The 25,262-nt window shown below is 46.1% G+C and overlaps 1 protein-coding gene across 1 annotated transcript; it reads left to right on the plus strand.

The window, feature by feature from the left end:
* The first annotated feature begins 200 nt into the window (after positions 1-200).
* Positions 201-24,280, plus strand: Gja5 (gap junction protein alpha 5). Its single transcript, XM_034500674.2, has 2 exons — positions 201-291; positions 20,841-24,280. Exon 2 carries the CDS (start codon positions 20,871-20,873, stop codon positions 21,945-21,947), a length of 1,077 nt encoding a protein of 358 aa, XP_034356565.1. The 5' UTR covers positions 201-291; positions 20,841-20,870; the 3' UTR covers positions 21,948-24,280.
* The last annotated feature ends 982 nt before the right edge of the window (positions 24,281-25,262 follow it).

Consider the following 25,262-nt stretch of genomic DNA (forward strand, 5'->3'; position numbering starts at 1 on the left):
AGCAGAGTGGGGGTGGGGTGTCTTTCTCTGCCGGTGAGAAGGGAGGGGAGAAGACTTTTAAAATGAGTGCAAAATTCTAAGCACAAAAGAGAGGGGAGGGAGGGACCCAGAGGGGGAAAGGGGTGGAGAGAGACCAAGGAGGAAGAAGTGGGAGGAGGGAGGGTGATGAGGTACCGGTTAAAAAGAGGGTGGGCGGGAGCACCCGACAGGCTCAAGAGCAAATAACAGTGGGCAGTTGAACAGCAGCCAGAGCCTGAAGAAGTCAACTCCAGGGCGGAGGAAAGGAAGCAGGTAAGGGTGGACTTGAACTTTAAAAGCTAAAACGACACATCAGTGGGAAGTAGCTCAGAGGCAGACTTGCCTCACCAGAGGCTGAGTAAGAAGCAAATCTCCCTGTGTACCTATGAGTGGATTCCCTACCCTTCTCTATTCCTGCCCTAGTGGGGCTTGGCTAAATTAAATAGAAGGGTTCAGTGGTGATCTCCAGGAGCTGTAGAAATGAGCGGGGTCGGGTGACACTCTGCCCCCCTCCCCATGCAAATGTAGTGCTCTGGGGGCATCTAACAAGTGGGTCACTAGTCCATTGCCAGGAACTTTTGTTAAGTGGGAATTGGCCCTTTAAAAACAAAAAAACAACAGTGTTTTACGATGTTTTCTCTAGGCATGAAATCTCTTTGGAAATGCTTTCCACAGCATCTAGGAAAGTGCCTTGAGGGTTTTGTTTTTTTTTTTTTTTTCTTCATAAGGCATGTTGGACAGTTTAAAAATATTCTCTGCTTAGCTTCCTGCTGCGTCTCATGTCCCCACTGTGGAGTGGCCATACACAAGAATCCCAGCTACCCCTGAGGTCAGGTAAAGAGGATAATGAGACCCAGAGAGGTAACCAGAGGGAGAAGGCCTGAAGGGCTCCATCCTGCCTGATGGCTGTATGAGGCAGAGCTGCTGTGAGTTCCTTGCCTCTCTTCTGATCATGTAGCAATAGAACCCAGACTTGGGGGTGGGAAACCTGGGGTGGTCCCTTGAGTAGCTATGTGACCTTGGGCGTGACACTTCCTCCTCTGGTTCTCATTGTTCTCCCATGAAACGTTGGAAGTAGAAGGACCCTCTCCAATTTGCAGCGACGCCATGCAAAACTGTGATTTGATTCCGTAGGCTCCAGTGCAACTCAGAACCACTTAAAAGGCAACACTTGATGTGATGGTTTAGGTTTACAATCTTTGTTCCCCTTGTTCCTATACACCCCTCCTAGTGCCATCATGGGGACTCCTGGTCACTCCTCAGTTCATTGCTAAGGTGGGTGTTTCCTGGCCAAGGTTTAAAGATGCCATGGCCAGGCTGTCCTTAGAGAAGAAAGGGCAGTGGACAGAGAGAGACCTGAAACCGAGAGATGCTCATCAGAGTGGAGACAAGACCATGGTGGGCAGGAAGCTTCGGCAAGGGGCCTCAACCTGAAGCTAGCAGGCTCGCCAGCCTGACTTTCACAGTAGCAGGTTAATTGACCTCCAACTTCTTCTCTACTTTTTGTCCCCAGAGGCATAGCCCAGCCCAGAGCCTGATTCACTGCTCTCTAGGGACAGCCCTGGACTTTCTACCTTCCTGTCAGGTCTCCACCCCCACCCGTGGGGCAGCAGAGCTGTTTGGAGCTTGCAACCCCCCACCCTTTCCTTACTCAGCAAGCAGTTTCCAACAAGGAACCCTTAGTGCAGAGTGGAAAACCCCAAGAGAGATGTTTTCTGGACCCTGTCTTTCCTACAAGTGATGTTCAGAGCTCCATGGTACTCACCAAGTCAAGTTGCTCTGCCTTGCCACTGTCTTGGAAGTCCTGTAGTTCTTGCTGGGCTCCTGACACTGGTCTCTGTTCTCATCTCTTAGCTGCCTCACTCCTATCCCCCCTCCTAGTCCGGGAAGAAGTCTCAAAGTGGCCAGTCAAACTTCTCCTTTGACAAAGAGACCAAGACCTAGCATGGGAACATGACTTGCTGGGGATAACACCCTGCTCTGACCCTTATTCTTTGCTAAGTTTCTTTCTTCTCTCCCATCTTTCCCTGATACAATCTTCCATTTAAGCATCTGTGCAATCCTAAGGTTTGGCAGACACTACCTGCCTGCCTGCCTGCCCCTCCTCCCCTCCACTGGCTGGTAGAGGATACAGATAGTAGACACTCACAGGCTACAGCAGTCACCGAGGCTGCCACAGGGCCATCTGGTCTCTCCAGTACTGGTTGAACACATCTCTGGGGACTGCCAGTTAAAGTGGGACAGGTGAGCTGCCTGTCTGTCACTCAGGACTGAAATAAGAGACCTGAAACCCTCTGAGCCAGAGGATCTGATGTCACTGAGGTCAAGCTCTCTGCCTCCCAGGGAAGGACTGTTCCACAGGGGATTTCAGTAGCCTTCCATATGGATGGGTGCTGGTAGGCCTGGCTCTGGGCTCAAGGATTGAGCTAGCCAGAGAGGGGAGATGCTCATTTTCATGGAAGGCCTGGAGGTTTCTGTAAGAAAAGCAGACTTCCTTCCTATTGTGGGAAGAGGTTGACTTATGTCAGCTTAATACTGATTCCTGAATCAATTGTTCCTGACATATTAGCAAGTAACTGGCAAGAAAAATCCAGCAATCCATTCACTTTGATAAATGAATGGTGTTTTGAAGACTCAGAACCAGAGGGATTGAAACTACACAGAGAGACAAGTCAGTGTCTCAGACGCAGGCCAAATGGAAGAAGCTGGGTACGGCTCTGTGACTTGAGGCAAAGTACTTAATGTCTCTGATCCACAGCTACAGAGGGGAAAGTCTTCTGCAAGGCTTAGGTAGCATCACACAAAGCCCGTGTCCTGTTGCACATTGAACAGGGGGTCCAGGTACACGAGTGCAGGCACCAACTGCTGAGCGGCAGCCCCAGCCTGGTATCTTAAACAACTATCCCAATAGTTGTTCTTTCAATGACAAAGCAGTGAGGCCAAATCCAGCAGACCTGGTCCTCAGTACCAGGCTCATTGATTTACACTTTATTTGATACAAAATCTCTTTCTCAATGAAGGCCAGCCATGGCATCCCATCCTGAGAAGGTACTGCTTGCTTTCATGATTTACAGATAGATTCTCCCAACTATGACTATTCTTGCCAACCCCTAAGCCAAGGGTTAGAAAGACTGATTTGTCTCTTGACTTTGCCACTCGGCTGCCACACCTCTCACAACTGGGCAAGTTCTGGGCTCTCCAGATGCACCAACTTGGGGCTGTCAGGCCTTGGCGACTATTCCACCCAACTGCCTTTATCTATACTAACGCGTTGTGGTTCAGGAAAGAAATGCATTTGCCTAAAGCCACAGAAAAATAGCTGGAGCCGGAAAAGCTTCCTTCATGAGATGGTGACACTGGTGTCCAAAAGAGACTTCCAGAATCCCATGCATCCTGAAAAGTTCTTGGTTCAGAACTTCAGAAGAAGGCAGAAGTGGCCAGCCAAGATGTCTCTGGTCCCCAGCTTACAGGAGATTACGTTCCCCTTTCCCTCTCCAGTAGACCTAATCTGCTTGGATTCAAAGCCTTTAGCTATGAACACATTCAAAGGGCTTTGGTTCCTCAATCCCACAGCGCATTCTCAAGTGCTAAAGTATACATGAGGCAGGCTGGGCCTGCCTTAGGAACAAGAGGAACCTGATCTGAGCAGGCCTCAGCCCCCTCTGTTTTCCTAAGTCTTGCTCAGAGGGTCTTGATGTCTAGTGAAACATCCATGTATCTTACGGATGCATGAGTGTCCTTCCAACCTCCCATGTTTTTCTCATTCCTGACAGTTGCCTTCTGGTACCTAGTACCAGGGGAAACTTGCAGTGTCACTAGCCTGTTTCTCGTATCTTCAGGTTCACTGTGATTGAGTGTAAGTGGGTAATTGGGTCATAGTTGACCAGTTTTACTAGAGCCTCCAATGTGCTGAGTAGTGTTCTAGATGTTTCCATGTATTCATAAATCCATTAGCGACCATGATTAAACATTCCCACTTGTTTTTGAGCTGGAAACTGAAATCACTTGACTGAGAGCAATGGAATAGAGTCCTGGTCCATCTAATTCTTAGAAATCACGAGTCCATCATCTGGGTATGACTGTTCCTATTGTTCTTGTTATGATATGAGAGCCACAGGATGCTGGAACCTGCTGTTTGGCTAGCTGGAAGGCCATCAGTAGACATTGCCACAGCTCAGAGCACTTACTGGCTAAAAAAGGAAATAACTTTCTATATGAGAATCCTGGACAAATGGTGGCAGATGCTAAAGAGTCTGGGGGTCCTGACCACTGTGAGCCGAGGTCCTTGAGGTAGTGACTAATGCCAGGAACAGCGTAAGTAAGAGCTGGTCTGCCAGTAACACACAAGGTAACAGAAGAAACCCCCAGCTTCTTGTGGGACTGGATAAAGTGAGCAAAGCCCTGTTCACAGGCTGAGGCTGGCATTCTGGATGCAGGGTCACCATCCTTTGTTGGTTGTAAGAACTTTTCTGATTCCCTGGTACAGAGATGTAGGGGATCGTGGGCTTTGGAATCAGGTTGATAAGATTCAGGTCTCCTTGCAGCATTTTCCAATCATGGGACTTTGGACCAGATACCAAACCTTTGGACCTCCATTTTCTTTTCTATGAAATGGAACAATATGACTTTCCTGAGAGAGTCAATGGCTGAGTTTTAAATTATGGTTTTTATATTTTTGGTTGTGAGCCTAGCCTTTAATGGCTGAGCCATCTCTCCAGCCCTAAATTATGGTTTTTAAAGAGCTGTGCACATGGAAATCCACCGTGTTCTCAGAAGTGCTGTGTGTTCTTATGGTCCCTGTTCTACAGTCTTCTCATGTAAAAATAAGGGTTGATTTCTGAGCGATCCCTGTGTCTTTCAGCTGTAAGGTCCTATGAGTCTATTACAAGACCATAGGAACAATAAAGAAATTTGAGTATTATCATAAATAGAGTTCTCATTACTAACTGCGTAGGAACTAATCAACTCCTGTGGGATAATTAATAACGGCCTCCTGGTGTTTTGTTGTAAGCTACCATTTCTATACACCACTCATGTCTAACTACTTCTTTTAACATTTCAAGAAGAAAATGATTATTTTTTCCTAACATAATTCTTTCTTCACTCTGTCTGTTCCCTCCAACCTCTTGGCTTCAAAACAACAATGTGCCAGCAGGTGTCTCAGAATCGTCCAATCTGCCCTTGCCAGAAGAAAGTAATTAGATTTTTTAAAGAGTCAATTTTCTGCCATGGGCATGAGTGGGAGGAGAGCTGTTTTGCATACTGCATGCCATCCACCTGTCTCTTTCCTCCTCTCTCTCACCTCCATCTTCCTCTCCTTTATAGAGTGATCAAGGTTCAGGGATGCTGGCCCCCAGTTGACGTCTAATGCTGAGGAAGTAGCTCACAGCAGTAGTGGCAGCTACTGTCAGGTGCCTGGTCACATACCCTTGAGAATTTAAACCTGAAATGTAAGAATTACTCTACTTAAATCAACTCCCAACACAACAATTGTCCCATGAGCATTTGCCTCATACAAAAGTGGCCAACTCCTCCTGTGAGCTTTTGCTAAGGAAAGGAAGGATGGGTAATTTAGATGAAACTAGAAATGAGCACAGCTGTTAACACAGGGCTTTTCTTCAGGTGTTCCAGGATTAAGTTTGGCTTCAACTTTGACCTCATTCTGAGCTCTAAAAGTGGGTGAGAATGGCTTCTATTTCCTTAGCTTGTCATGAGGCTCCAAGGAAAACAGTCTGTAATGTTTAGGGGGTATTCAGCACACAGGAATATCTCTCAGTATGTATTATATCATCATCAACATTCTGTGTGTGTGAGTGTGTGTGTGTGCGTGTGTGCATGTGTGAGTGTGTGCGTGTGTGAGTGTGTGTGCGTGTGTGCGTGTGTGCATGTGCTGAGCACTTAGACTAGTTTTGCATGTAATTCTTCCCATGTGTCTTCAGAGGAAAACTGCTACTAGACAATGAGAAATCAGGAAACTGCACATGAGTAAATAAGTCTACGAGAGCCCTGGGACGGTGTCCCTCCTGGCACTTTGCAGCCACCTTTACTGTCTGGCATAACACAGTCACTCAGTAAACACTTTCTGCACTAAACTGAACTGGCACAATGCTATGCCTGGGGCACTCTTTGAGGAGGCCCTTTGGGTCCCTTTACACAGAATTCTCTTAATTGGGAAGCGAGTCAACCCTTCCCATGCTGCATTCCACTGTACGACAGCAGAATTGTAGCGGGGGCCCCAGGGGACTGTTACTATTACTATGAATAACAGCCTTTATGGAGAAACAGAGATCTATAAGATACTGTCCAGGCCATGTGTCACTGTCCAGAATTAGCCTCTGTGGAGTGCTTTTATGATCTAATTTTGACAAACTTAAAGTCTCCCAGTAATCTGGTGGGAGGAGGAATGAGGGAATAGTCTGTAGTCACAGTGTCTTCTGTAGACATTCAGTCCTGATTAACCAAGCAAAGGTCTCTCTGATAGGCAGAAAGAAGGTTCAGTGGCTTCCATGTTCTTGATGTCTCATAGAACAGGAGTCCCTAAGCCAGCTTTCCAGAAGGCTAGCCTTCCTGGCATGAAAATGACTCCTAAGTGGAGCTAACTTCTTCAGCAGCTGAGAAGGATCAGCCTCAATTCATTTGGTACTTGGTGTTTTGAGTCACGTGAATGCTATCCTTCATCTACTGGTTACTGTTATGATGTAGTATACGTCCCACTAGATGCATAGCACAACACAGGAGGGGAATTCATCCAGGAGGAGACTACAGTGAGAGATAACACATGGCTGGTGAAGCAAATAGCTCTCACATGTTTATGAGACCCCCAAAGACTTCTCAGTACATCTTAAGGCTCAGCTGCTGACTTGAACACCCAGAAATTGTTGTCAGATACTATGTTAGAAAGTTGGCTACGTGTGACCCCCAAAGAATAAAGTTGTTACTCAAGAATATAGACGATTTTCATCTATCTCTTTGGAATCTGCTTTGTTTATTCATAATATACACTCTTGAACAGGGGAGATGAGGATGCTGTTATTGGAAGAATGTTGGGAGACACCTGCTCATACATGGTTTATGCTGTGGACGTTACTAAAGGAATTATGGAGATCACAAATTGTGAAGAAGTCCTTAATATCCCAAGCATCTTTGGAGGGCTACCTTCTCAGGGTCTGCCCTCAGAAACAAGGCATGTACTGGGCAAAGTGAGCACTGTGGACTGAGAATTGCTTCAGGTTCTGAGGCATAGCCTCTACAGTATTCCTTGATCCGACCCTGGCCTTTTAGGCAGACCCTCATTTTCTTTTCTTCATACCCCAAAGCTATGTCAGTTCTCATCCATTGAGTTCCTTCCTGCAGCTCTCTTTGTCTGAAATGCCCTCATCTCTCCTGCATCTCCTTCACCCTCTTAGTGCCCCAATAAACACCATACCTACTTGGGTTGTCACCTCCAGGAAGTCCCCTTGACCACCTGCTCCTTCTCTCCCTTGTAGCTAAGGGCGAGGCTAGTCTACTCATTCGTATGCCACGTCACACTTCGTTTCTGGTCTGTCTCTGGTTTTATTTGTATTCCTCCACAGGGCAGTGTCTCATTAACATAGAGATGTATTGACCTTTGGGGCTCTGAGTCCTAGCACTAGGCTAGTGTAAGAGACACTCAGGAAATGGTTATGAAGATGAAGTGAGTTATGCTTTCCTGCATACTTTCCCCTGCACTATATATAGCATAGGTTACACTAAGGGCGCATAGTAATATTTGCTTGATTGCATAAAAGCTGATCCTAGACATTATCACTAAACAGCAGATTCATGTCTGGAATCACTCAGTAGTCCAACATTCATGGGGATTTGTCCAGCTCCAAGTGCAGAGACCTGAGAAGTGATGGGGTCCATGCTTGAATGGAAGCTGGAAGGAGACATAATACTCCATCAGTGGTTGAGAGGTTATATATATTATATATCCCACATATCAGATATTTACATTATCAGTCATAACAGTAGCAAAATTACAGTTATGAAGTAGCAATGAAATAATTTTATGGCTCGGAGACATCACAGCATAAGTATTAAAGTGTCGGAGGAAGGTTAAGAGCCACTGCTCTCGGCTGATCAGAAACTGAGGCCCTGGGTCTGCTTCTTTAGTTCATCTCTGATTCTTTGATCAACTCAGATCTATGTTTTCCCCTCTGAAGAACAGGCAGAGTAATCCCTAGATAGAGTGGTCATGAGGATTCATCCATCTACAGCAAAAACTGAATGTCTGCAATCCTGAGGGGAAGTTCAGTCTTGAATGGAGAAAACATGGCCCTTGTTCACTGAGCCGGCAGGAGATGGCAGAGAGGCACATCCTGAGTGGGGAAAGGTTTTAGTTGTTATAATTGGGTTTCCAAAAGGCAATTCCAACCTCCTTAGAACTGCTCTGTGCTGTCGTTATTTGTATTTTCTGCTGTGACAAAATACCTCACAAAAATAATTTATGAAAGGCTTGTTTTGGCTCCTGGCTTAGGAAGAGATGCTGTTCTGGAAGGTGTGGTGGTGAGGAGGTGGGAGTAAGAATGTTCTAGTTAGCTACTCTGCTGCTGTGATTAAGCCCTGACTAAAACCATCTTGGAAAGAAAGGATTTATTTGGCTCATGTTTCCAAATGATAGTCTATTATTGAGGGAAGCCAAGAAAGGAACCTGCGGTGAGGAACTGAAGCTGAGACCATGGAGAAATACTGCTTACTGGTTTGCTCCCCATGGCTCCATCAGCCTGCTTTCTTATACAATCCAGGACCACCTGCCCACTTCAATCATTAGTCAAGAAAACACCCCACAGACATGCCACAGACCACTATGATGAAGGCACTTCCTGAATTGGTATTCTTTTTCCCAAGGTGTCTCTAGTTTGTGTCAAATTGACAGAACAGCACAGGGAGGCTGGCTGGTCACGTTAAGGACAGCCAAGAAGTAGAGAGAGATGGATGCTGGTGCTTCTGTCATCCTCTTCCCTTTGCATCCATCCTAGAGCCTCAGCCCACAGGATAGTGCCATGCATACTGAAGACACATCTTCCTTTCTTGATTAAAAATATTTTATACTTTTGCTCTATCTATCTATCTATCTATCTATCTATCTATCTATCTATTGGGCTGTAGTGTGCATGTGGGCATGGGTCCTGGGGGTTGAATTATGGGTCCATATCTAATACCCCCAAGGGGCTAGGGCCAAGGCTCAGAGAGGCAGAGGCGCAGGAAGTTGACTGTGTTCTCTCCACACCAGTGCTGGGTGGACGTTGGTCTGTAAGAAGCCACAGGACTCCACTGGGGGTGGGGAGAACACAGTCTGGGGTCCCACGGGCCCAGAGCTCTTGGGTTGGAAGTCCCCAGGCCAAGGAGACCGGAACCGACTGGTTCTCAGGCCTTTGGGCTCTCAGGTGCCGCTGAGAGGCCTTGGAAGGGTTGAGATGGGGGAGGGAGGGGTGCATATGGTCTGGATTGACTCGCAGCCAAAGTGAGGAGGGGGAGAAGTTCTGGCTGCATCCTGCAGAAAGGGGGCTCTTGGTCATGGTGACTTACTTGGCCGGGTCATGGCTGGCTCAGCTCGCTTGCTTGAGTTGGTGGCCTCTGTGGCTGGAATGTAGAGAGGTCGTCAGCAGGAGATTAGACGGTGGCTCTTTAATGGAAGACCTTTTCCACGGTTCCCCATGGTGAGCCCCAAAGAAGAGAAATAGTCTATGGTCATAGGCTATTGTCTTAAGATATTTATTGTCATGGCAGAAAATGGATGAAGCTATACCCTGGTATTCTCAGGGCGGGCCTGAGGTTAAATACCTTTTGTAGGGAGGAGGGTCTGGGAAGGAATGCTTAATTGGCTATACCCTCTGGCCTTTAGGTAACTCATGAATATGGAGATGGGTCTTGAGGCTCTGTGGCCTGTAGTCATGCCCTCTACCTGTGGAGGTGCTAGTAGGAGCATTGTCTTACATGGCAATAGCCACAGACCTCTCTGTGGAGGGCTGTAGCTATGTGAAAGGAGACAGGGGCCCAGGAGCAAGGTCAAATTCCTACTGTTCCTGAGGGTCTCTGGGGTTCAAAGTCTGCTCGACCAAGTACTCAGCTGCCTCTCACAGCCCCACATCCATCTATCATCACAATCATCCTTCCCCCTTCCCTCCCCGTGTGTGTGTGTGTGTGTGTGTGTGTGTGTGTGTGTGTGTGTGTAGATCAGAAGCTAATATTATGTGCCTTCCTCAATCTGTTTGAGTCAGTGTTTCTTACTGAACTTAGTGATCCTGGATCAACCTAGACTGGCTGTTCAAGAAGCCACATAGCTGCTTCTGTCTCCACTGACCTAGTGCTGGGATGCACCCTGGCCTTTTTTTAAGACTTATTTTTGTTACTATTTTTAAAGTGTGTGTGTGTGTGTGTGTGTGTGTGTGTGTGTGTGTGTATACACTAAAGTGAGTTACAGGTTCCCTTAAAATCCAGAAGACTGTGTCTGATTCCCTAGACCTGGAGTTACTGGCAGTTTTGAGCTGCCTGATAGGGGTCCTGAGACTTTGGATCTACTGCAAGAGCAGGTATATGCTCTTAACTGCTGGGCCATTAGGCCATTTTGTCAATCCTGTGCTTTCATGTGGGTTCTGGGGATCCAAACTCAGATGTTCATGCCTGTATACTACCTCACCACCTGATCCATCTCTCCAGCCTTTTCTCAGCTAAAGCTCTCTGGTTTCCCTGTAACTCCCCCCCCCCAAAGATATAACTATTGGCACATCTCCTAGGTGATTCTAAATCCAGTCAAGTTGACAGCGAAGGTTAAGTACTACACTGCCAGATAAGATTGTTTCTTCAGCTAAGAAAGCACTTGTTGCATTTCTCATTAGAGAATCTAATGCAATATGAATAAGGAGATGATCCTTTTAGTTTTAAGGATCTTACTGAGCATCCAGGGAGGAGAAGCTATGAAATGTACAGGGAAAAAGATCATGTGGGGCCTAGAGCTGCCCAAATATTGTTCCTCGTTCTCAGAGCAGTGGTGGATACAAAGAGAGGACTCAGGAGAGTGGTTGTGGGTTGGCTGGTTGACAAGAACAGTTTGGAGAACAAATCTAAGACAGCATTTAGGTACAAGAATGTGCCTCACACGCTGGGTGGTAATTTAGAGACTAGGAGACATCAAAGAGATGAGGTGAATTTAGAAGACTTTTCTACTTCATCCTTCATCTGTGGGACAAATGGAAGGTGTCCTGATAATGAGTTTATGACTTATCTAGTTGCCATTTTGAGTTTTCTTTTAATAAAACTATTAGCTGTGTAGGGCACAATAATGTACTGTCTGGTCCTCCGGAGAGACACTAGATTGGACCGGAGCAGACACCTGAGCTTCAGTGTGAGCCATGCCATTCATGAAGCCAAGGCCTAAAGTGATCCACTCTAGCTCTACATAACACTCTTGGCCCTTTCACTTCTAGCCAAGTGTTAGTAATGCTCTGTTGCTATGACAAGATACCCGAGTTAAACAACTCAAGTTTAAAAAAAAAAATCTTGTTTTGGCTCATGGTTTCAGAGATTTCAGTCCATGCTTGGCTTTGTTGCTATTAGAACTGTGACAAGACAGGGACATTGTGTTATAAGGACATGGCAGAAGAAAGCTGCTCACCTTGTGGCAGCCATGGAGGGAGGGAGGGAGGGAGGGAGGGAGGGAGGGAGGGAAGGAGGGAGGGAGGGAGGGAAGGAAAAGAAATAAGAAGTGAGGAAGTGTGCAGACAGCATCTAGGGACAAGAGTGACTTTAGTGTCACACTCGAAGTGACCTATACTCGAAGTGACCTATTTCCTCCAACTCGGTCCAAGTTCCTAATAGTACATTCAGCTATGATCTAATACATGGACTAATCCGTTGATGAAGTCAACACCCTCATAATCCAAGCACCTCCCAATAACTTCACAAGTTGGGGACCAGGCCTTCAGTGAGTTTGGGGGAAAGACACTTCATTTCCAAATCTTACGACTGTCGTGTGACCCTATTCCTGGGGGCACATGAATAGATGTCCACTCTCCTAACCCAGAGACCAAGGACATACCAAAGTACAGATAGATACCACTGGAGTCCAACTTGACAAACTGATGAATTTTACTTACAGAAATATAGTGAGGGGTTACTTACAGGAATAGAAATGACTCAAAGACAGTTCCATTGCCAAAAGCTCATGCCAGCATGGGTAACAGCTCATAAAAGTTGGAAACCTAGAGCTCACTACATAATTTGTAGGCAGCATGACAGTTTAGAAAATGTCTCTTTTGAGCAACAGGTAGTTTGAACCTCTTCCATGAAGCTTAGCTAGTCTCTGCCTTTTTCAGGCAGTTTGGATGATTTGAGATGCCAGAAGGCATCCCAGATAGTCTGAGAGTGTCTCTAAGCTGTCCTTCCTGCTTATGTACACTTGAGGGGAGGGGCCCAGTGTATCTTGTCAGTTTCAGGGACCTCCTGAACATTTTGAATTGTTTATTTCCTGTTTATTAATGAGCTTCTATGCAGGATGGAATATTTCACTCCTCTTAAGAACATCCTGTGTCTTAAGGAGCCTCCTGAAAAGATAGAAGATTTTTTTGTTTGTTTGTTTTTTCACTTTTTTTAAATATTTTATTTACATTTCAGATGCCATCCGCTTTCCCCATTTCCCCTCCCTAGAAAACCCTTATCCCATGCCCCCTTTTCCTTTTTGCTTTTATACATTTTTTAAATGTTAATCAAAGGCTTTATAAGTTTGGTAATGCTCAATTAGAAGTATAACCCAATACCCAACCTAGATATATAAACTATCTTTGACTGGTGGAGACACGTAAACAATCTACCTCCATGCCCCCCTTCCTCTCTCTCTCTTTCTCTCTCTCATCACCTAGCTTCACCCTTCCTGTCAAAATAAAACTTTTCTCTCAAAATGCAATTAGAGCATAATTATTCCTAATTGTACCAGTGAGGTACAAGATAGTCCTAATACCCAGTCCATCATTTTGTTGACTAACCAGAACCTCTGTCATCTCTCCTAACTAAAACACTTAGTTTTGAACCTGGTTTTTTTCTTGGCTTTAGAATGAATGTCAGCTGAAAACCATCCACTCAGATCTTTTCTCTCAAAGTAAATAGCCAGGATTGGCTATGAGACTATAAGTCTTCAACCCCGTCAGAAATCCAGAATGACTGAGTTAACTGAAATTATGGGAAGCACTAAGCATAGCTTCTAAAACTTAGCTAATTTATAGAGACCACTGAACACCTGGAAAGCCCCTATACTACCGAACGTTGGAGCATCAAATCTTCAGCCTTCTGGTCCAGAATCATCTGACAGACCTTAGTGATGCAGAATTATTAAGGGCTGATTACTCTGTCTAGGCAGATATAATCAGTCGACTATTCTGCAAGTGTGTCCTTTTCTGGACAGTAATTTGTCTGTAGATGGAAAGAGGCAATTCTTGCCTAGTGGCTGTCACCGCACAACTGTAGTAACTCCAAGGATGCTCAATTTCTTCTTAGAAAAGATAGAAGATTTTATGTTAGAGGAAACAATTTCACACAACAAACAAACACTCAACACCATCATCCTAATATTGTCGGACAAGTTACCTAGTGATCCATTTAAAATGTATTTGTCCTAATATATAAGCATTGAAAGAGGATGTTGAAGATATTTAGACTGAAGATACTTTACGGTTGACAGAGGTACATTTTCTTCAGTGTTCTGTTGTTCACTTATTCTAGCTCAGAGATTTCACAGATTTGATCAGTTGTAAAGAGCTATGAAACACAATTAGTTATCCATGGCTCTTTGAATGGTCCTGGTCCAACAAGACCCTGTGCAGACCCAGTAAACCAGATTCAGGCTCTCAACAAATGCCCCAAAAGCTTCTTCCTTCTTAGTATAAAAGCTTCTTCTCTTCCTTAGTATACTAACATTGATGTATTAACATGGTATCACACAACATGTTTTGCTCAAAGCATGCCCTTCCCTTCTCTCCATAAGAGAAATAAAAATTTAGAAATGTTTGCTAAACAAAAGCAAAGAATCTTTGCTTGACTCTCCTTCATGTTGAATTCTCAGTGCCTAGATGATGTGGCACTTGCAAGCACCACTCAAAAAAAATTGCATGAATGGATGAAACAAAGGATATTCTAGGTGGCAGAAAAAAGATGTGCTGAGGAAAAGATGTGAAGGAGTGTGTGTGTGTGTGTGTGTGTGTGTGTGTGTGTGCCAGGAGAATTGGGCATCTTAAATAGTGAGTGTGTGAGGCAACAGTGGGGGAAAGATCAAATCAGACAGCGATGTGAAGGGCCTCATAGGGTAGATTTGAGTTTGAACTTCAAAGTGGTAGGAGGTGGGTGAGGCCCATAGTAGTGAGTGAAGCTAGCATTGTGCCCGTTGGATTTACTTATGGCATGGGCAACTTCATTCAACCTTCCTCTCACAACACTTACGAATGTCAAGAAACAGATCATATCTAGAAGGCATTTCATGTGCTCTACGCCCTGCCAACTCAGTAGCTAATCTACAAATTTCTTTGTTTGAGGTTGTCTGGGCCCCTGAAGGACTCAGTGTAGCTACAAAATTGGCTCTGGCCATGGGCATTTCACTTTAAAACCCGAGCAGCTGGGACATGGGAGCAATTTAAAATTGTTCTGACATAGTCTGGAGGTCATAGGAAGTCATAAGTGAAAGGTTCTTCTTCTTACTTCCTCTGCCCCGGGTCTACCTCACCCCTATACCTCCCAAGATAACGTCTATTATTCCCTCCTAATAAGACATCCTTCCTAATATCATGTTTCTGGTTTTCCAAATATTTTATCTTCAACCTGGGCATTACTTCTTCCAGGTGCCACCCCTTGACCCCATCAAGGGATCCAGTAGTCAAACCCCTTGAAGGACCAGACCAAAGCGTCACAGTGGTTGTCGGGAATTATTTTTATACTTCCTTGGGGACTTTTATGGAATGAGTGACTGAGCAAAAAGATCAAGAGAAAATTCCTTTGGGATTAAGTGTGGGATACTTGTCCCAAACCCTGGAAGAATGTGTCATTTATTTTTATTTCTTTTGAATGTCTGTCTTCTACTCGTGCCTCTCTCCTTCCGGTTTTTCCCTCTCCCGCCCCCCCCCTTCCGGTCCTCCCATCCATTTCTCTTTGCTCTGTTGTAACACACGCTTTCCTTTTCTTTGTCCTAACTAGAGTCTCGTTTTGTCATGGCTTTGTTTCTCATAAGCTGAGCTCTGTGCTCAGCACTGTTTCTCCATCATCCTTAGCACTCCATCAGCCGAGTGCCGCCTCTCCATCCGCTTTGCAGGCGAGGGCAGCAGAATGCAGCCTGAACCGTCTCTTCAAGTTCAGCACAGAACAGGAACTTGAAGGCTGAACAACTCCTACACCTGTGTTCTCTTAACTCGTAATTATATGGTTTCTTCTCTCCATTTCCCACTTGCCCTTCTCATTTTTGTTTCTTAAAGATTATTTTATTTTTAATTATGTGCGCAATTGAATGCAGATGCCCACAGTGCCTAAAGAAAGCATTGGGTCCCCTGGAGCTGGAGTTGCAGCAGTTTTGAGTGTTGCGAACCAAACTCCAGTCCTCTGCAGGAGCTGTACACCATCCAACTGTTGGCCGTCTCTCCAGCCTTCATTGGTATTTTCTCATCTTCTCAGCTTCTGTCCAACTCCACTCCCATCTCTCCCCTTTCTTTCACTCAGCCGTGCCCGACTGGTATACAGCTGTGGCTGCCACCGAAGATGCTCAGCACCCTGCACACTGTTTCCAGAAGAGATGACAGATTATTCAAACTCTTATCTAATCAGTCATTTTCCTTTTGAGAAAAATGCTCTAGAGTTTCCTGTACTTGGAGGCTAAAGGAGTGGGCCCTTCACCACCTGAGGGACAGATGTCTAATTACAACCCTGAAGGAAAGCCTCAAGACATGGGTGTATGATATGTAAAGGAGCAGAAATAAGTCCCTTTTCATTCCCAGAGTTGGGGACATGAGTAGGAGGAGAAGTCAGAGCCATGGCTGGTATCATGGTATCATTGTCCAGGTGTCTGTGGTCAGGGAAGCCAGGGCCATGGAATGCAGCATAAAGAATGTCCTTTGGGGGCTGGAAAGATGAAAGACTGGAGTTCAATTCCCAGCACCCACATCAGGTGACTTAGAACTGCCTCTAACTTCAGCCCCAGGGGACTTGGATGTCTCTGGCTTTCACAGGTACCCACATACACATGGCACACACACACACACACACACACACACACACACACACACACACACACACACACAATTAAAACAAAAAGAAAATGTTCTATGGGAACCAGAATAGCTGCAAAACATGAAGATTGAAATTGTGAAACCTCTATGGTCTTATTCTGAGTTTTTTTTACTATAAGAGCCCCCCCCCCCTCTCTTCCTCTCTCATATCTTGGATTAGGAATAGCTAGAGGTTTCTACTGTAAGGGCATTTGTTATTCACAGAAGAGCCCTAGAGGTAGATAAGAGTTGATTCAGAGGCCTCAGGCCATTGAGCAGGCAGCATTACCGGGCAGCATTTCTGAGATTCTCTGGGTAGCTTCAGGCCCACATCACCCCCTCCACAAGCAGGAAGTGGTGGAGACTGTGAGAGGCCTGAGAAATTCTTTCCCAGAGCACTCCTTCCATATGTGGCTGCCCCATCCTCAGTGGCTTGCACCAACTTTGTTAGAGACTGAGAAAATGCCATCTGGATTCTTTTTTTAGATTTATTATTTATTTTATTTTGTGTGTGAATGTTTAACTTGCATGTATACATGTGCACTGTATACTTGCCTGGTGCTCACAGGGGTCAGGAGAGGATCTCAGATCCCTTGAGATTGATAGATGGCTGTAAGCTATCATGTGGGTCCTAGAAGCTGAACCTGGGTCCTCTGTACGAGCAACAAAGACTCTTAACCATTGAGCCACTTCTCTGGCTCCATCTGTCTGGGTTGTTCAGCATGCTAAAGGATATGGGCAAGGAACAAGCAATCGGCTTACTCTTGAGCAGGAAACTCCAGTGCCTCTTATTCTTTTCCTCAGCTTAGACCTATTAAGCACCTACTTAGGACTGATCTCTGGAAGACAGAAGAAAAGATGTTATTTGTTCTCAAAATCTCCCTCCTGGGGGTCACGAGTGCTGGGTGGGAGGTGAGCACCCTGAGTATCACCAAGGAAGCTGAGGAGGAGCATGGGGACCTAGAGAAAGCATAATGAGATCCAGCTCTGGGTGCAGGGGTGTGTGAGATGGCTGAAAGGACATCGTCTTAGTCACCGTTCCACTGCTATGAAGAGACACCATAACCAAGGCAACTCTTATAAACCAATGCATTTAACTGGAGGCTTGCTTACTGTTTTAGAGGGTTAGTCCATGATCATTATGGTGGGAAGAAGACAGGTGTGGCCCTAGAGCTTTACATTCTACATACTAGCTGAGAGCTTTCCATTTTGATTCACAGGCAGCAGAGCGGGGCTGGGGGGAGGGAGAAACACCACAGAGAGGGGGGGAAAGGGAGAGGAGGGAGGGAGGGGGAGGGGAGGAGGAGAGAGAGAGATAGGGAAAGAGAGAGAGGGAGAGAGGGAAAGAGAGAGAGGGAGAGAGAGGGACAGAGAGGGAGAGAGAGGGAGAGAGAGGGAGGGACAGAGAGAGAGAGGGACAGAGAGAGAGAGGGAGGGAGAGAGAGAGGGAGGGAGGGAGGGAGAGAGGGAGAGAGGGAGAGAGGGAGGGAGGGAGAGAGGGAGAGAGGGAGAGAGGGAGAGAGAGGGAGAGAGAGGGAGAGAGAGGGAGAGAGAGGAAGACAGGGAGAGAGGGAGACAGGGAGAGGGAGAGGGAGGAGAGAGACTAGCCCTGGTGTGGGCTTTTGAAACCACAAAGTCTACTCCCAGTGACACACCTCCTCCAGTAAGGCCACACCTCCTAATCCTTCCCAAATGATTCCACTAACTGGGGACCAAGTATTCAAACATTTGAGCCTACCAGGGCCATTCACATTCAACCCACTAAAGAGCCTTTGGGAACCTGGTAGGAACCTGGTATGGATGGACAAAGGACATTTGTATGACCTTTTATAAGCAGAACTCTTAGCAAATGGAGCCACAGTTGCAATGGCTGAACCATGGCACCTACATGAAGAAGAGCATTGCCATATTGCCTGACACTTGTGGAAGTTGACAATGGGGACCTACTGAGAAACTATGGCACCTTTAGAGTGACCAGGACGTGCTTTTGTTTGCTGTCTTTCTGCACAGCTGGTGCTTTCCAGATGGTTCTGATCAGTAGGAACTGCCTCTGGAGAAGCTAAGCTTGTGATCCCTGCCCTCAGTCCTTCTGTCCTCCTCCACCTCATCTTGCCATTTGCAGTCATTTTCTGTCCAACAGCCATTCAAAACATGGAAGATTTATGGCATGAATTTCAGAACATCATATTCTTTACCTCATTCGATCCTCCAGATCCCCTGGTCCAGCTCCTCCAAGCTCCACTTGAATGAAAAGAAACAGATTCAGTAAATCAAGTGCTCAGAGCCTCATGGCAGAGCCCAAGCCTAGTTTCCCAACTGCAGGCATAGTGCCTGGCCTGCTGGCACCAGAATCGTCTGAAATGCTTGCTGCAAACCCTGATTCCTAAGAGACCACTCCATTAGATATAAAGAATGGTATAGAAGAGGCTACTTTGGGGAAAGAGCTGACATATACTTACTTTTCAGGAATTAGCTTTATTAAGAGAAAGGTCCTTGAAACTGTGATTGGGCCTTGAGGTAAGGGGGCATTAGAAAGGAGCAGGGCAGGGCTGGAGAGATGGCTCAGCAAGTAAGAGCACTGGCTGCTCTTCCAGAGGACCCAGATTCAATTCCCAGCACCCCTATGGTGGTTCACAACTGTCTGTAATGGCAGTCCCAGGGGATATGATGCCCTCTTCTGGCCTCTGCAGGCATTGTATACACATGGTACACAGACACCCAAACAGAAAGAAAGAAAAATGGAAAGAAGGAAGTAAGGAAAAGAACAAGACAATTATACTGACGACAACATAACAAGGCCTCAAAAGATATAATCATTCAAGGCCTCAAAAGCTTTGTTAAGAGGGGGTTAGCTTAAAGAAAAAAGAGGGGGGCTGGAGTGATGGTTCCATGGCTAAGAACACTTGCTGTTCTTACAGAAGACCCAGGTTTGCTTCTCAGCACGCACATGAAAGTTCATAACTCCAGTTCCAGGTAATCTAGTGCCCTCTTCTTGCCTCCCAGGAGCACATATGGTGTGCATACATACCTGTGGGCAAAACACTCATAAACGTAAAACAAAAATGTTATTTTTTTAAAAGAAAAATGTGTGGTAGCCATTATATGATAAATGAGAGTGAGGGAGACCCAGAGGGAAAGTCCTCAGAAAAATCCCTAAAAAGAGACATCCTATGGGGACATCTGATTTTTATATCCTTAACGGGGCTGGTGGGGCTTTTCAAATTACTTGATTTAATTCTGCCTAATGCACATGACAAAGAGTGTGGAGGAGCCAAGTACTGGTTAAGACCATTAATTAGGGGGCTGTTAGGCTGTACCACAAGTCTCCTTAACTCTCCATCCCAGGGGTTGGGGGTGATGGGCTTGGGATCTGGCCTCTTAGAGAGACTGATGTCTTAAAGGGGCAGGCTATGATAGATCACCTTCTGAAGTAGAATGCCTGGGGATGAGACATGGACTCTCCATTGTAACACATACCTTACATGATGTCTAGATCCTTCGTGTGGGTGCCATGCCTTGACTGGCTTAGAACCTCCTCTCTAGTTTTCGAATGGGAGAGTACTTTTCATGACTCTTGAGTTTAAGAAAATTTCACTGTTCTCATTTTTAGTTATTTGATTGGTTTTTTTTGTATATGTATGCACATGCATGTGTTTGTGTGTGTCAGTGTGTGTCTGTGTGAGTTCATGCGCACAACAAGCATGTAGCACCCCATGAGGACAGAGGAAGGTGTTGAATTCCCTGGAACTGGAGTAGCAGGAGGTTGTGAGCAAACCACACACACACACACACACACACACACACACACGAGCAGCAAGTGTCTTAACTGTTAAGCCATCTCTGTAGCTCCTGTCCTCATTCAATTTATGTTTAAAAAAAAAAGTAAATTAAACCCACCCCACCCCAATCCTTCCCTTTAATTTCTCCCACCACTATTCCCAGCTTCATCTGCTTTTTTTTTTTTTTTGACTGAGCGCATTTAGTGCTGCCACTAGAACATGGTCAAGGCCCATCCACTGCAGCAGGATAGCTCTTGGGGTAGATCTGAAGAAGGCTGTCTCTTTCTTGCCCAGAGACCATCAGTTGTCAGTAGCTCCTCAGCTATGGATGGGACTCCATGACTCCCATCCCCAACCCAGGCCTGGACTTCGTGTGGCTTGAGCTTGCAATCACCTCCTCTTGTCACTTTGAGGTATACAAAAGTGAGTCAGATTGACTCTAACTCCAGAGGCCCAGGTCACATCACAAAAGACAAAAACAAAGAGACCCTCTAGAAAGTAGAGGGCCTTTTTTAGACATGTAAAATTTATTTTAAACCATCCACAAATCATTTTTGGTTGTGAGACAGGCTCATGTATGGGCCCACAGGAAACCTGAACTCCTGGTCCTCTGCTTCCCCTTCCCTAGTGCTGGGATTACAGGTGTGCACCACCATATCCAGCAAAAGTTACACTTTCTTAAAGAACACATTTCTGTGGATCAGTGACTCGGAGCATGATGGGACCTTCTAAACCTCTTGAAACATCTCTTGCGAACATCTCTCTGTTTCTGCTCTGTTTGCAGAAGGCTCGGCATCACCCTACGCTCGGCAAGATGGGTGACTGGAGCTTCCTGGGGGAGTTCCTGGAGGAGGTCCATAAGCACTCCACGGTCATCGGCAAGGTCTGGCTCACTGTCCTGTTCATTTTCCGCATGCTGGTCCTAGGCACGGCTGCTGAGTCCTCCTGGGGAGATGAGCAGGCTGATTTCCGGTGTGATACCATTCAGCCTGGTTGCCAAAATGTCTGCTACGACCAAGCCTTCCCCATCTCCCACATTCGCTATTGGGTACTGCAGATCATCTTTGTGTCCACACCATCGCTAGTGTACATGGGCCACGCCATGCACACTGTGCGCATGCAGGAAAAGCAGAAGTTGCGGGATGCTGAGAAAGCTAAGGAGGCCCATGGCACTGGTGCCTATGAGTACCCGGTAGCCGAGAAGGCTGAGCTGTCCTGCTGGAAGGAAGTGGATGGGAAGATTGTCCTCCAGGGCACCCTACTCAACACCTATGTCTGCACCATTCTGATCCGCACCACTATGGAGGTGGCCTTCATCGTGGGCCAGTACCTGCTCTATGGGGTCTTCCTGGACACCCTGCATGTCTGCCGCAGGAGTCCCTGTCCCCACCCAGTCAACTGTTACGTCTCGAGGCCCACCGAGAAGAACGTCTTCATTGTCTTTATGATGGCTGTGGCTGGGCTGTCTCTGTTTCTCAGCCTGGCTGAACTCTACCACCTGGGCTGGAAGAAGATCCGACAACGCTTTGTCAAGTCACAGCAGGGTGTGGACAAGCACCAGCTTCTCGGCCCCTCCACCAGCCTAGTCCAGAGCCTCACTCCTCCCCCTGACTTCAATCAGTGCCTAAAGAACAGCCCCAGTGAGAAATTCTTCAGTGACTTCAGTAATAACATTGGCTCCCAGAAGAAGCCAGATGCTCTGGCCACTGAGGAAGTGCCAAACCAGGAGCAGATTCCTGGGGAAGGTTTCATCCACATGCACTATGGCCAGAAGGCTGAGCAGCCCAGTGGAGCCTCTGCAGGCCACCGGCTTCCTCAGGGCTACCATAGTGACAAGCGCCGCCTTAGTAAGGCCAGCAGCAAAGCAAGGTCAGATGACCTGTCAGTGTGACCCTCCTCCTAGGGAGGGCCTGTCCCAGGAGGGATCTAAGAAGTGTGAGGCAGGAAAGAAGCAGCCTCTCACGACTGTCAGACCCTCCTCAGCTCCACTCCTTCTGTCCTGGGTCTGAATGGCATTGCATATTATCCTCAAAATTAACAGTTCTGAGTATTCTCAAAGACTGGGCTACTCCTCAAGTCCCATCCCTCCTCATCCTCTATCAGTATTCACAGCCTTTCAAGTGATTTATTGAATATAGTGGAGGCAGGAATGGGAACCATGGCAAAATCTGGTCTGTGGAGGACAGACATGAAGATTCAACACTAGCAACACAACAGATAGACCCCTGCCCCAAGTCTTTGGTACTATGCCCATCCTTTTTTTTTTTCTTTTTTCTTTTTCTTTTTTCTTTTTTCTTTCTTTCTTTCTTTCTTTCTTTCTTTCTTTCTTTCTTTCTTTCTTCTTCTTCTTCTTCTTCTTCTTCTTCTTCTTCTTCTTCTTCTTCTTCTTCTTCTTCTTCTTCTTCCTCTTCCTCTTCCTCCTCCTCCTCCTCCTCCTCCTCCTCCTCCTCCTCCTCCTCCTCCTCCTCCTCCTCCTCCTCCTCCTCCTCCTCCTCCTCTTCTTCTTCTTCTTCTTCTTCTTCTTCTTCTTTTTTTTTTTTTTGAAGAGCCCAAGGTTGAGAGTATTTATCAAATAATCTACATTGTATCATTCCTTTGAATCGTTGTTTCCAGGTGCCATACCTCGGAGTGCTGGTGAGGTAACTGTGGGCTGCCCTTGGCTGCATCTCCCTCCTCCCAGTTTTAAAGGGGTATCCTTGGCTCTTGGCCAGCATCAGTTTTACAAGTGCCTTGGTATGTGCCTTTGGCAAACATTTCATGTTGATGATGCTGCAGCCTTACTGCCAGGCTAGACACCCAACTCATAAGGGTGCCAAGACCTCTAGAAGTCACTGTGCACACAAGCATCACTGGAATTGCCACCAGCTATCATCCTGCGGTCCTTAACAGTCCAACCTAATGATAGAAACCACCCTGGCCAACTTACCCAGTGTTCCTCTAAAATCTTTGTTAACAGGAATGTCCAAAGTCACCATCCTCTCTTGGATCCTAGCCAGACTGCCACCAAGTTCAGTGGAATTTTCCCAGGATTTAATGAAACAAAGAGAGCATTGTGCTTCTCAGGTTCTTCCGGGGGGTGGGGGTGGGGGGGCAGGGAACAATTCTGCTGTGAAGATGAAAAGGTGTTAGGGGGGGGAACTAGTTCCCCTTCTGTGTATGCCTCCCACTGTCTGCCAGCTTTGAATGCCAAGAGCTATGGTGATAGCAATTGAGACCCGAGATCTCTCAGAGGCATCAAGGGGACATGGAAGCAGAAAGGGATCTCCAGTTGGTTTTGGGACCCTTATTTAGTGCAGATATTTCTATGTTTCCTTGGTACCCCTACTTACAACAGGGGAGGACTGTAGAAAATTCCTGTCTTCCTCAGGGTCTGTCCTGGGGTATCTACTGAGTGGATCCATAATAGCTGTCTTTCTCCTTATGCGGATAAAAGCTGCTCAGCACCAAATACCAAAACTTACAGACACAATGCTGCATGCACGTGTGTGTGTGTGTGTGTGTGTGTGTGTGTGTGCATGCTCAACCATCTGTGTGTCTGTGTGTGTGTGCATGCTCAACCATCTGTGTGTCTGTGTGTTTGTGCATGCTTAACCATCTGTGTGTGTGCATGATCAACCATCTGTGTGTATGTGTGTGCATGCTTAACCATCTGTGTGTGTGCCTGTGTGTGACCATGTGTGCATGATCATCCACCTGTGTGTATGTGTGCATGCTTAGCTATCTGTGTGTGTGTGTGTGTGTGTGTGCCCATGTGTGTGCTCATGTGTGCATGCAGATAGAATGGTGAAGAAGATCCCTGAAGCACAGTAAGGAAACATGTAGAGAAACTTGGGTCTTTCTGCCTCCTTCTCAGTTGTCCCACAGGAGCACTGAGCTTGCTTCTTACTCAGCCTAAAGGTCAGGCATGAGAAGTCAGTAGAGGAGGGTGAAGGTTCAGAGGTCAATCCCTGCCCCAGTGACCCATCTCTGGGTCCTCTGCTGGTATTTGGATGTTACCAATGGACAGAAACAAAGGAATGACTGAGGATACTTGGGAAGGGAAGACTGGCTGTTCCAACCCCAACACATTTCATCCATTCCCGACACCGGCACTGAGACTCTCTGTTCTTCTGGTTATGGAATGTGTGTTTGTTTTCTGAAATGGGGTTTTTAAATTAGAAAATCTGAGACCAGTCTTTGATAGGTTTTCAGAAGAGAAAGTGGAAATGATATGTGTGACTGGTTTTAAATAAATCTGACTCTACATGTTAATGCTGGTTTGTGTCTCCTTCAGACTGTGGCTTTAAGAGGGTGGCAGACTTGATGGGGGAAGGAGAGCAGGGGGTCAGACACACAGGTCTGAAATCCCAGCTGCTGGTCTCCTGGTCAGTAGTGAGCTACTTCAGGGCTGTTTTGTTACTCACCTGTAAATTGATCTAGTGCTGTCCACTCCATTAGGCTGTGAAGTGAGAGACTGCTTAGGAAGACAAGAACAAATTCTCTCAGGCATAAGAGTTTGCAACTGAGGAGCAATTGTTATTATTTTCAATACAGAGTGATTCAGAATCTGAAGTATTGGAGGATAATTCTAGACCTTCCTCATTTGGAGCTCACAGCATGATCTACCTGAAACAAACAAGTGAACTCATATAAAGGACATAATTAAGGTGTACCCAGGAGATGGCTCAGTGGATAAGGGCATTTGATATGCAAACATGAGGACTTGAGTTCAAATCCCCAGCACTTGCCTAAAAAGCTAGGAATGGCCATTATTGGCAATGTAAACCTAGCACTGTGCATGTGTGTGTCGGGGGTGAAAACAAGGATTGCTGAGCCTAGCTATGGGTTTAGGGGACAGAAGGTAATAGGGCAGGATACCTTATATTCTCCTTCGGCCTGTGTATATGTATGTGTATCCTGCACCATATCCCATATACCACACATACCCACCACATAGTCATATACATACATACACATACAGAGTCACATATAACACACACACCACACAAATACAACACATCCATCACACACATGCAACACATATATCACACATACACAAAACACACCTATACACACACTCTCATATACCAAACATTCATGTACATATACCAAACACATATACTCAAACATATACCACACACATACATACTCATACATGTATACCAAATACACATGCACATACCCTCTCACAGCATGCCCAATCACACACACCACACACACACTGATA

This window comes from Arvicanthis niloticus, chromosome 4 (assembly GCF_011762505.2).
Source record: "Arvicanthis niloticus isolate mArvNil1 chromosome 4, mArvNil1.pat.X, whole genome shotgun sequence".
Lineage (NCBI taxonomy): Eukaryota > Metazoa > Chordata > Mammalia > Rodentia > Muridae > Arvicanthis > Arvicanthis niloticus.